This window comes from Protopterus annectens, chromosome 2.part2 (genome assembly GCF_019279795.1).
Source record: "Protopterus annectens isolate FY-2018-M chromosome 2.part2, PAN1.0, whole genome shotgun sequence".
In the NCBI taxonomy this organism is placed as follows: domain Eukaryota; kingdom Metazoa; phylum Chordata; order Ceratodontiformes; family Protopteridae; genus Protopterus; species Protopterus annectens.
Genome location: NC_056730.1, coordinates 603668432 through 603682328, shown reverse-complemented (window position 1 = coordinate 603682328; position 13897 = coordinate 603668432). Strand labels below are relative to the sequence as shown.

At 43.7% G+C, this 13897-nt stretch overlaps 1 protein-coding gene across 1 annotated transcript in view; it reads left to right on the top strand.

Moving 5' to 3' along the window:
- The window catches only part of LOC122795974 (dedicator of cytokinesis protein 2-like), a 2887083-nt gene that overhangs the window by 315553 nt on the left and 2557633 nt on the right, over positions 1-13897 (top strand). The window contains exon 5 of the mRNA XM_044064456.1: positions 12534-12630. Coding sequence (XP_043920391.1) covers positions 12534-12630 — 97 coding nt within the window. The remainder of the gene's footprint in view (positions 1-12533; positions 12631-13897) is intronic.

Here is a 13897-nt window from a genome sequence, read left to right as displayed (position 1 = left end):
GTCAGTATGCACCACGCCTGCCTTGCACACACAGTGGATAGGAATGCAGGCATATATGTAAGGACAACATACTATAATACATCTAAGGTAGATGGACATAGATGTGTGGAAGAGGGTGACGGTGACAAGGAGCCATCCATACCTGTCCCATCCAGCACACAGCCAAAGGGCCCCAAACACATGAGGTGCAGATGTCATTCACTGCAGATACTAGCCACCTGTATCTGTCAGCATGTCAGACTATGTGGTGCACGTGCCAGCTGTGCAACATGACTGTACAGGGAAGTAGTCATCAATTAGCTGTATACACGTGTCTGTGACATATGGCCCCGTGTGCACCCACATGTGGCATCTCAACCCCTACATGACTGGGTTATGGCCCACGCACACACTGCCCTCCCCATAGCAGTATTATGACAAGCCTGCTGAGGTCATCCATTGTAAAATACACCTTTGGGAGAGCTGTAGCTCAGTAATCTCCATGGTGCATCCCATAACCGCATACTGCTGTAGTGTTATACTAGGTAGGTAGTAGTTCTAACCCCAGACTTGTGCGTCTGTCTGTCTCAGACTGTGTAGAGAGAAATGGTTTATAGGCTACCCACAGTCTGTACAAATCATATACTCACCTTTGGCAATGCTGCTGATGTCACTCACCTAGAAATACACCTCTGGGAACGTCGTAGACCAGTAGCTCTGTTGTGTGTTCTGTAACTGCGTATTGCTGTAGTGTGATAGAGTAGTTACGCCAGTCTTGTAATCCCAGACTTGCCAACTGTGTGTGTGTATGTGTGTGTGTGTGTGTGTGTGTGTGTGTGTGTGTGTGTGTGTGTGTGTGTGTGTGTGTGTGTGTGTGTGTGTGTGTGTATCCATCTGCCTGAGGACAGACCAATGCTTTTAGAGTACTCACACTCCATACAAGTCATATACTCACCTTTGGCAATCCTGCTGATGTCACACAGCTAGAAATACACCTCTAGGACTGCTATAACCAGGTATTCTCTATAGCGCGTGCTGTAAATGTGTATTGCTGCAGTGTGATACACTAGGTAGGTAAGGTTCGAATCCAGGACATGGCAGGTGTGTGTGTTTGACTGTCAGAGACTGTGTGGGGGTGGCTGTGAGTGTCTAACCACTGAACTTGTTGTGGAGCAGATCTTGTAGTTTTCATATATGGTGTCCATCTTATGACACACAGCCCACCTCAAGAGGAGTACAGATGTCAGTAAGCCATGGGACTGTGTTGGCAATCCATACTCCTACATCTGGCAAAAAGCCTGGTGAACAAAGTATGCAACCCTACTAGTACCCGGTATATGTCCTGAACCCATGTGTCATACACAAACACACTTGTCTAGGATATCCTGCTATGTTGCTAGTACCATGCACATTGATGACAGATGGTAGGCATGGTGTGATTGCAGTGGGCTGCAGAGGACATGGCACCCTGTACAGCGGTACAATAGGCACATAATTGCGGACAATACCACTGACACCAGGGAATACCTGTATCATGCTATCAACGCAGGTGCAGGGTCGACCTGCTGACTAGAAGCAGGTTTTGCCACAACAGGCCAGTATTGGCATATTGGAGGATAACAGTCTGTGTACACAACATGTGCCTGCCATACCAGGTACACCTGTACATGTCACTGTACAGTATTGTGGGACATGCACATCCAAGACAATGTCCATGTCAAAGACTATCAAACACAGACATGGCATGCATTGCAAAGCTATGGCCATACACAATGGTAACCAGGATGTCAGGGCAGTTCATGCAGTACCCATCTGTGTGGGACATTGAAGACACTACACCCCTGTACAACACTGCACACCATTGTGTGGTGGCACGATGTCAAGGATTACTCCTCATCCAGCCTTGTACAGTCATCTTGCACAGCCATCTACTACACACCCATGAAGCAATGCATACAGGCATGTCAGTACTGGCACTTTGTGTCTGCGTGTGGGTTATGATGCTCCCAACCACAGTCACACCCAGTATAACCCCCATTGGCATACCAACAGATGTCATATACGTTCACATGCCCTAGCCCATAGAACCTCCAGATATCCTCTGTGGTGCTTGCAGTACCTGTGCATTACTGCAGTGCGGCAAACTAAGTAGTTAGGGAGTGTATTTGTGGCCCTGGCAAAGAATGTCAATGTGAGTCCATTAGAGAGTGTGCTTGTGGTGACAATGGCATCTGTTCTCGTGGACAGCCATGTGTGCTACACCTAATGTATATCTACTATATCTCTGTTGCACATGTCTCTCACCAACACACATATATGTTCTTACAGCTCAGCAACATTTCGGCTATGTGGCACATGTAGTAACTGCATGCACTTGTAATAGTAATGACTAGTCAGCCAGGTGTTTGACCCCTGTACTGGTAGGTGTGTGACAGACAATGCTTAGGTTTTAGTCTCCAAGCCCTTCTCTGATGTACATTGTCTGTCCTTCCCACACACTCTCTGGTGGATGTAGAGGCGTACACCTGCTCAGCAGCAGCATGTGTATTGTAAGTGATGGACATGATCAGGTGATGGCCTCTGCACCTATTGCAGGCCTCCTCTAGCTGATTGCATGTGGAACAGCTGTGATGATGTTCCCATATCCATTCGCATGATAAACACAGTACAATATCTAGGAACATCACGTTGGTGTTTGGCCATGACAGTCGCTGTGAGTGGTACCTGGATGTGGTGTTTGGAAACGTGTCACAGATGATATCTGGATGTTTCTCAAACATCATACACAGTGGGAAATAGCCTAAAGACAGGAGGGTGATGTGCCAGACATGACTACAGCATGTAAGTGTAGCTATGCTTCATTGAGACTACTGCCTGTTTAACATGTTGTTTGTGGTAATGGATATTCTGCATGTTTTATAACAGACATGACAGTGCTCTGTTCATGAGGGACCCCCATCTGTAGGGCCATTTGTGGACTGGTCAGCATGTGGAACCATTTGTTTCCTGTGTTACACACTGAACACACATCTGTGCACAGCAGGAGCATAGTGTGATGATTGCTGCCAGTACATGGTGATAGGGATGTGTTACTGCCATCACATCCCTGCCTGGACATATGTCACATGACACAGTGGCATGACAGACACTGTCTGGGGTTCTCAGTGGCAAGCCAATAATGGGCCACTGTTCATAGCTGCAGTCACACGTCTACTACAGTTTGTACAGATGTCATGCAGTATATATGCATGTGTTGTGCTCCCTCTGCAAATGTATACCATCTGTTGTGTTGGGTTAATGGTCATATCTATGCATACTGTTGTAAGTAATCCTGAATGCTGTTGTTTATTACTAAGCCATATCTGTGTTTAAACTGCAACACCATAGGCTGTATGGGTTTGGAGGTCCCGGCAGAACCTACTGTCCCACTTCAGCTGACAATGGCACTGGGCACCAGCACATCTGGGGCCCAGCCTTGGACCTCAACCTCTGTTGGCTCTGCACCACCTTCTGGTTGGTACCACCAGTGAGGATGGGCACTGTCCCCCCTGGGAGCAGGGCCAAACAGGAACATGTCTGCTGTCGTGGGGGTTTGGACATGGTACATTGGGGGCTTAATAAGGGGTTCCGAGGCCAGATACACAAGCTCAAGGGCAGAGTGTCACATTTACAGGGTGAGGTCGCCCCTCCTGGACAGCCCCACCACTGCCTCCTTTGCAGCTGTTTTGGTGGAGTGGTGGCTGCCCATGGCTGTGGACCTCCATCCCACTGTTACCATGGCCTTGTGAATGCCAAACACCCCTCCCCATCTGAGGTGTATCCCCCCACATGTGTCATATATCAACCCTGTATGCTGTCTTGTGTGTGATCCTACCCTACCTATCCTCCATGGGCATACCTACTCTCCTTCCCCCACATCCCACACAAAACATAAGGCCAATTGGTTCCCAGGACATTTGCCCCATACATAGCTGTCCATTTCACACACATACTCACTGGACACATGTAACCCTTGTACTATGCATCACAATATACTCCTGTTATCCTCACCCCTGATCCCTCAGCCGCACGATCCTGGCATGCACTTCACTCCTAAATATTCCAGGTACACATGATGCAGATGACCCTATTGTACACACAACACTACCAGTCCCTCTCTGGTTACCCCATTTACCTTTATCATGATGATGATGTTGCACACAGCACCTTGCAAGAGTACTGTTCTCACATAATGATTGGACAGGTACTGTTGTGTTAATGTACATTACATGCACAGAGTGATGTATACAGCCAGTGTACAACTGTTTGCGTGTATGACTGACACATGCCTGTCTGAGGGAGTCTTGATATTACATAGGGCAACATCACTACATAACACAGGTGTCACTGGTGTTTCCCTTTTCATTCATTTGTAATGCTTTGTTGTCACATGGTATGTTCCTGATATATCTCTATATATGTATGTAACTATATGCTGGACATAAACACTCACACATACATCTACATGATGGAATACATTCCTATATTGTTGAATGACTGAGCTGTATGATATGTTTGTGGTAATGTCTGATGTCTGCATATATGCCATGGCGTATTGGTAAATCACATTAGCTGTGTGTGCAGTGTCCTGGTTCCGAGCCTTGCAGGGGCCGCTTATTTTGTTGCAGGGCAGAACAAGGCCATTGGATACGGAGGGATTAAGGCACATGAAAGCAGTTGTGAGCGGGTGTTCATGGGTTTGCGTGGTGTTATGTAATGCTAACCTCTGGTTGCAGCTTCTTACACTCAATTAGCCTCTACATTGCTTTACCAGTGTAATACTCGCATACTGGCGGCCAAACAGGCTTACACCCGCTTGCTCCCACACTTACAAATGCACTGACATTGGTGCTTGCATCTGACACTCACACCCCTGCGTGGGAGCGAAGGCCAAAATATTACCTTGTGATGTCTGTTACATTGGAATACATGCCTACAGTATTGGGAATGGCTGCCCATTAGGCGACGGCATGCCGTTCAACTGTACAGAATCAGCGGCCTGTCCAGTGTTTTATTCATATTATTTGTGTGTTCCTCTTACAATCTGCACCCATCTGGCAGATACATGGGAACTAAGACTCTTCAATACAGACAAATAATTGGGTTATGGGACCCACATCTGTCAGCTGAGTCATGCTACTACATACCTATTATTCTATCATCTTTCTAAGGTAGTCAGTGGAATATGTGCTTTCTGTCCCTATCACACCTCTCATACAATTGGGGAAAAATGAAGACTGAATCAGGGACACGGCATAACAACATCAGGGACACATTTAAATTATTGGTGCTATCAACCTGACACATTGAGAGACTCAGAGCATATGTATTCATACACATTGTCTGAGGTACATGCAGTTTATGACTCTTAATTATCGTTATTCATTATGTGTAACCCACCACCTTTCCTCCTAATATCACTAATTCTAGGAGGGTTTAGGTGGGACAGAGTTAGAATCTGAGTCGAAGTCAGGGATGTCCCTGGTAATCGGGGACAGTTCAATGGTATGGTCCCTATGTGTTCCCCTAATGGTTTACAGCCTATCCAGTGGATGTGCTCTTAGGGGTTGGGAGGTATGGGCATCAGCTATGCCCATATCGGAATATTATTTACATCCCCTGGGCAGTCCTAATACAGCTCTGCCAGCCAATACCTGCATGCCTAGGCCCATAATCTCATACCCATAGTTCCCCCACCTGCCACTCCTCTACAGCAGTCATCCTTACTCTGGGTGCAGGTGGGGTATAAACACACCATTACACACTGCCCACTCTCCCCATGTTGGGACACATGTCGTACATTGTGTCGACCCATGGGTTATCAGGCTTGCACAACCTACTGGTCCGTGTACATCTACAGCCTGGTCTGATAAATCATTACCGGGACTGGCTTTGATCATTAATTTTTGGTGTCCCACAAGGGACATTGATGTCTATGTTTCAAGATTAGACCATGCAGGTCTCTCCCACTGGTAGTATCCTGCCGGTGGTCTGGGAAGCAGTGGTGTGTTTACCTTTATTGTCTGTCTGTATATCTCAGTGGCCTAGCTGGGGGGGTCTGGGGTGATGCTACGTGTTACACGTTTGTTTATTGGACCTCCCACCACCATATGAATGGCCTGTGAACATATGTTACTCATAACTGCTGTATCATATCCTAGATATATACACGTGTATATTTACTGTCACATATATATATATAGTTGCTGTTGATTCCCTTCTCATCCCTTGTTTATGCTTTATTGTTATGACGTTCATTCTTCATATATATGTTGTTGTTGCACCTTTCGGCTTTTCCTGGTTAGGGGTCGCCACAACAGAACTCCGGTCCGCTAATGATTGGCAGTAGATTTTTAAGTGCTGAGTTGCCAGCTCTGACACACAACCTTCAACGAAGGTACGCCCATTCACTCATGTCTCCACACAGAAGACGCTTTAGCTGAGAATCGAACAGGACGTCTTATATATATATATATATATATATATATATATATATATATATATATATATATATATATATTACATCTGTACATACCTATATACATTTCCTATGCTGGGCGCTGCTTACACCCGCGCAAGCGCACTCGCATATGCTTACTGTGTGTTACATATGTTTACTGCCACTTATTTGTGCTTACTTGTGCCTTATTCATTATGGCAGTACCACTTTGATTGAAAAGATCTGGTTAAAAGTCCCATGCGATACTCAAGTTCACTTTTACATGTTATTATGTCGGTTTTATGTGCTATAGTCAAACTTGAACCTTGAATGCCTGTTCATTAGGCAGATGCTCTAAAGACTACACTATTGGTGTTCTGCTTCATTTATATGTATACCCATAGTTCATAGGTATCCGAACACATGCCTCAACACTTCACTAACACAGCAGGCATACATTCTCCTGTTGGGAAAACCACACCATTACACATGCGCCATTCCCTACTGCTCTGGACCCGTCCCGCATGTTGACTCACTCCAAGTATATTCAGACTTCCCAAGCCTATAATCCTGGCACATACGTTTGTATGATTGTGAGGGTGTTCATATGGTCATCCGGGTTTAGGCTCATCTGACTGGGGACTGGGGACTGGGGACTGGGGACTGGGGACTGGGGACTGGGGACTGGGACTGGGACTTCCCTGTACTCATTTGAAAGTCAGACTTAGCACGAGGACAAAGTTACTCCCACTGTCAGCATCCTACCTGTAATTAGAGATGCAGGGGGTTTGCCCACCTCTGGCCAGCTTGATATGTCAGCACTAGATAATGTGGGTGTTCTACTGTTGTTTTCCTTCGCATTCGTTATGAATGGTTTCTTGTGCCCATGTTCGTTCTGTAGATATATATATCTGTACGTACGCATGCATATATATCTACATGATTAATTACTGTGATCATACTGTTGAATGACTGTGCTGTCTGTGCTGCCATGGCTTAGTGGTAAATAACATTGGTTGTGATGTGTAGGGTCCTGGCATCGAGCCTGGCTGAGGCGGTTTATTGTGTTGCTGGGCAGAGCAAGGGCCATTGGGCAAAGGGTGAGTAGAACACTTTTCACCAGCGGTTTTCCGTTTCGCCATGTTTAACCGCTGTTTCCCATCACGCAAACACCTTCTGCATTCTTACTGTGATACGTCACTCCAGTTCACATTTCATCCCGTCACGCAAACACCTTCTGCATTCTTATTGTGATACGTCACTCCAGTTCACATTTCAATGGTATTATATCGTTATACAGCATAAAATAGCAGGATATGCTTGTATACGGATTACGCATCGTAAATGGTGTGTGCTGCAGTCAAACCGGCAATGTCTGCTCGATAGGCGGATGCTCTAACCACTACACTATTGCTGTGCTGCTTCATTTGCATGTATACCCATGGTTCATAGTTACCAGAACAAATGCAGCAAAACATCATTAACACAGCATTCATCCATTCTCCAGTCGGAAATAAACCACACCACTACACATGCTCCACTCCCTACTGCTCTAGACATGTCTCGTATGTTGGCTCACTCCAAGTATATTCAGACGTCCCAAGCTTATAGTCCTGGGACATACATTCATATAATGGTCAGGGTGTTCAATAAGTCTTCTGGTTTTTGGCTTGTCCGAATGGAGACTGTTTGAAAGTTAGACTTAGCACGTGGACAAAGTTAGTTCCACTGTTAGTATCCTACCTGTGGGTGGGGACACAGGAGGTGTGCTCACCTCTGTCCAGCTTGATATGACAGCACTAAAATAATACGGGGGGTTCCGCTGCTGTTTCCCTTTACATTCATTATGACTGCTTTATTGTGACCATGTTCATTCTTCATATGCATTTATATATATATATATATATATATATATATATATATATATATATATATATATATATATGTCTGTACATGCACATACACCTACATACTTATTTACATTTCCCATACTGTTGAATGACCTCCATTTACCACCACCCCTATATCCGACGGCCATTATTCTGGGCATCATATAAAATTAGCAGCCCTTGCATGGTTTGGACCCAGAAACGGAAACACCTTAATCACCAGTTTGACCACTACACCATCCGTGGTACATTCTGCATGGATGGTAGTTAGGTTATATGACTTTACTACAGGCATTCCACACTACTGGCAACAAATGTGACAGTCAGTTGGTGTACATATGTATAGTACATGTTAATGTTCATGTGTTTCTGAGAGACATATGTATACATTTGCAAGTATACATATTTATAAATAGGGCACATACTTGACAATTACTTATATGCATGTATGTGTGATGTGTAGTTGTAGCTCTGCATATATAAGTATGCACAGTTATAGATGTATGACTACATATCTGGGGTTGTACATGGCCATGTATATGAACACCCGCATCCAGGAGGGATGTGTACCTTTTGTATACAGGGGTTGTGTGCATCATTACAATGTGAAACTTGGACAGGGTATACAATTTGTGAATGTGTACTATTTGGATGATGGCTATGGGGAAGCTTCCAGGGAACATGTGAAATGTATATATTCCCGATAATGCACATGGGGAGATGTGCATCATGGTCAGGTGTTTAATCCTGGGTCGTTGGTTATGCAGGTCCGGTTGGAGGCTGAGCAGGGTTGTGGACAACTACTGCTAATGCAACTTGTGTATGGATGTCTACGGGGCTGGACAACATGTTGTGCCACCAAGTCTAATCTTTAGTACAGACACTTATCCCATGAGGGATGTCCAAAAATTGCAGATGCCAATGACTCCCATTCTTTTGGCTTTATGAAAATGAGGGAGGGTTATACATGCATGGGATACCTAGTTTGCAAGCCTGAGACTGCCTAGGGTGAGACTGCCTATTAGATGTGGGTAGGGGGCACTATGTGCAGGTATGTCTGGCCCAAGCTAGCAGTCCGAGTATGGGTGGTTTTGGTGGACATTCAGCAAGGGGGGGTGTGCTGTGGAGGGAATGATGAGTATTCAATTATGTATCCAGGTGTGTAGAGGTTGGATGGCTCAGTTCAGGCCAGACTATTATGTGGGTATGAGCTGGTACCGTATCTGTACATGTGTATCGCACATTTTATTGTTCATATGTTTGTGGGATTGTGTTCTGCAGTATGGCCTGTCAGGGTATATTGAGGATGTGAATGTATGTTCTTTGGTTTCCTTTTTGATTCACCCACTGCTCCCTCGTACACCTCCAGTTCACCTATTGTACATCTGACCCAGTCTCCCCTTGGCGAATTATTACATTACCCGTCACCCCCCCAAATTCCACAAACACACCATCCATCCCTTCTCTGGTTGCTGACCCATGGCACAGACAGCAGTACACATTGCGTACTCTACATATCTCTGGTACCAATATGGTTGTGAGGACAACCCTAGCATATTTGGTCTTCCACATGCTGTACTTCACGCACATAGGTACAAGCAAATACTTATCTTTCATGACATGGTAGGTTGACCCGGGTAATACCCATTCATCTTTGGGCCATCCAGACAATGATGATTCAGACCGCGAATGGCCACTTATAGAGCGAATGCTCTGACCATTGGTAGGGTTGCCACCTTTTCAAATGGCCAAAGTGGGACATTTTCGGGGCACACATCAGATTTTACAGGCCGACACATACCCATGGTCAGTACAAAGGATAGAACTTAACTTTTTTGCCTACATGATAGCTTATTCTTGTAGCATTTTAGTTGCTTATTCTGTTTGTTATAACATTTAGGTATTTTAGATACAGAATAACTGTGTTATGCAACTATTACATACAATATAGGATATAATTATGTCCTACAATCTCAGGACATTTGCCATTTTTAATCATTTTTGTCAGGACACAACTGCACAAAGAGGGAGGGTCCCTCGCAACGTGGGACAGGTGGTAACCCTAACCATTGGGCTAGGCTTAGCAAAGGGCAGTGGCACGCAAACACGCTGCGTTTCACTTCCACTTGGTATAAAAATCAACACTACAATGAAATACGGACACAGGGTTTTAAATGTCATTGTCCGAGGGATGGGGGCTCAAATTTCAGCTACGTGCTTTTGTGTTTACTCCTGTGATTTAATTTTGGGGTTCGCGGAACTCTCTTGTATGCTTTCAGTATCCACGGACACTGACAGGAGAGATTACTATTAGAGGCAGCTGTACTAGTCAGCATCTTAGGTTGCGCGACTGTAGCCAACATGTTCACGCCTCCGTGCAGCACTTAAACACGCCCCCTGTACTTGCGCACGTTTCCTGTGCACATGGACGGTGTGGCAGTGCACCTTCATTAATATGCATATGCTGCTGCTGCACCATCTCTACATCGTCCTTGCTTCATGAGTCCCAGGGAGTGTGTAGCCAGGCATACTCAGTGTTTTCAAATGAGTACATTTTGTTTTTGGGCATCTCTTTAAAGTTCATCACTCAGAAAGCACAGAATGTTTAGAACTCTGCAAACACACTTCTCAACTGCCCAGATTTTCACAGATTATCCAGATTTTTGCTTATATTTTTGCTCTGCTCCTCATAAAATTTGCATTTTTTGGCAAATCTGTGAGATGATCTGAGGATTCAAGTCACTAAACAATGATATACATTTGGGTTTCAGGCTTCATATCCTTCAGAAATGCATGCTAAGTTAAATCATGTTATTCTAGCAACTTTCTAAGTTTATAAGAGCAATATTTAAAATTTGCCCCTATTTTTGGGCCTTTGTCCCCCTATTATTTCAGGCTTTGTTCAGATTATTTACACTAAGAGGTTGAGAAGTATTGATGCAAATGAACATTTAGAGTATACAGATATACAAAGAATGCTTGTATGAAGAGAATACACCACTAAAAACAGCTTTTTATGAGAATAAATGTAAACAGTCGACAATAATATGTCACCTTCCTATATGTATTTGAGGTAGCATTTTGAGGTTGAGCGCATTTTTAAAATGACAGGTGGGTGGTGGAGGCAACATCTTTAGGTTTGAGTACAACATGTACATTTCTGGCTACACCCCTGATTAGAGGTACTTCGTGGGCTCAATTTTCCTTTATGCCTCTTCTGTCTACTGTCAGTAATGCCACTCCATCTGCAGATTTCCTCTTGTTACATATGAAAGGATCAGTTAATGTTTTCTGATCACTCATAACTCTCTTTTGCTTTGGTAGCAATGTGGCCATCTGACACATCTCACTGTCATGTCCTGTTCATATGGAGGACTGACAGTACAGACACAAACCAGGGTTTTTGTTAAGAAGTATGGCTCTTACCTGCCCTCTGTCTGTAATGCTTTTTGAGTAGCTATCCAGCTTTGCATATGTTCTGCCAAGTGGCCATTAAGATTTTACTTTAGAATTTTCTCAATTATTCCATTTGAACAATTATGCAATGGCATCCTGCTTGTACAGATTAACTCCTAGCATGTTGTGTATCTGTAGTTTGTGGCCTGTGATTCATATTTTAGTGGCTCCATTCATGCTACATATACAAGCATTAGACAACGCAATTTGAATTATTTGAGCTTTGTTGCTTTATTGAAATATGCTATGAGCTTTTCTAATCACACATTTTTTAATATGTGACTCATTCTTTTTACTTAGTCGCTTAGCAAATAGTGACCAAATTTTTTGAGTTAAGCAAAGGTATTACGGTCAGAGATGCATAAAAAGTGCATATTATCTGAAAAATTCTTTAATACAGAAGCAACGACTTAGATAATAAGTAATAAAACTTGAGCCATATAGTTTTACCAATAAATAAATCCTGATCTGCAACTTGAAAGAAAGTTGTACTCTTATAACAATTTTGTGTTAATGGACTGTGATTGTATGTATTTATATGTGACTGGCAAAACAGACTGATAAGAACATTGAATGATTTTTTGGTTACGCACTGTTGCAAACATTCTTTAGTTGTAGCTAAGAGCTTAGCCATGTTAAGTATTTCATCTGTAGCCATTTCAAAATAAACAAATTGCTTGCTGAAAAAACAGTCACATGCCTACTCACTGATTTCTTTCATTTGTCTTTAGAACTGTGGAAAATATTATTTCCATGGAAATGCCAATGGTTCAGGAGATCACTACCACTCTAAGAGAATGGTCTACCATCTGGAAGCAGCTCTACGTGGTAAGCAGGTAGTACCATTATTCTGACATGTGAACAACTAGTAAATGAACCAAGCTCTGCTCTTCTGCATTCAGATCTCAGACCACCTCACTAAGGGATACACATGGGTATGAGGCTTCACTGTGAGTTATTTCCGATCAGCATACTAATGCGTGATGACTGTTTTAAGTTGTGTTTCTTTTTGTTTTAACATTCAAGGCTGAGGTATCATGGAAAATTCACTTTATTCCAAGTTGTGGAGACTTCTGAGTCAGTGCGTTTAAGCAGCAAGGGCTGAGGGGGTCATTCTTTCCACATTGTGGGTTGCAGAGGGGGAAGCCTCGCTGCAAAAATCCTTTATCACAGAAACATCAGGTTTTGGTTGTTCAGCTGATGACCACTGCACTATATTGATAGAAACAGTGCTTAACAGCTTGCAAATAAGTAAGCCTAAATGAGCCATTTAATGAGTAAAAACTTTTGTTCAGTTAGACTAACGCAAAGGTGTGATCATGACTCCCCATGCAATACAGTAAGTAGAACAAACACGATCAGCTGTAAACAATGCCTATATTTCTATCAAGGTATTTGATGATCTTGAGAACAAAGATCAAGAATTTTTAAAACATTCATTGAAGTTCAGCCCTTTCGTGCACTCCTACACATTCACTATAGCTATCTTATTTACAGAGACACTGAAAACATAATTTGACTTTCCTGTTATTCTGTCATAGTCAGCTTCAAGAGTTATCTACAAATGCATGCATTGTGTTATGACATTACATCACATCATTGGCTAATTCACTAATTGGTCTGACTTTACACTGGTGGTGGCATGTCAAGGTTCTAATTGGCATGCACGAGAGAACTTGTGCAATATGCAAGATTCATCATCCCCTTTGCATGTAACATACCGTGATGTTGTTGGTCTTTTTGGATTTTCTCGGTTAGGGGTCGCCACAGCAGAAATCCGGTCTGCTAATGATTGGCAGTCAATTTTTATGGTGCCAAGTTGCCAGCCCGATGCCCAACCTTCAGCGAAGGCACGCCTATTCACGCATGCCTTTCGGAGGCCACTCGACCACGGGGAGGATATGCAGACTCCACACAGAAGACACTCCAGCCGAGAATTGAACGGGAGAATCTCTTGCTGTGAGGTAACAACGCTACCGCTGTACCACCGCGGCTTTATGTAACATACTGTGATGTTAGCCAAAATAACCATGACTCATAATGAAAGGGCAAAGGAGTAGCAACCTGGTAGTCTCCCAGACTGGCACCACCACAA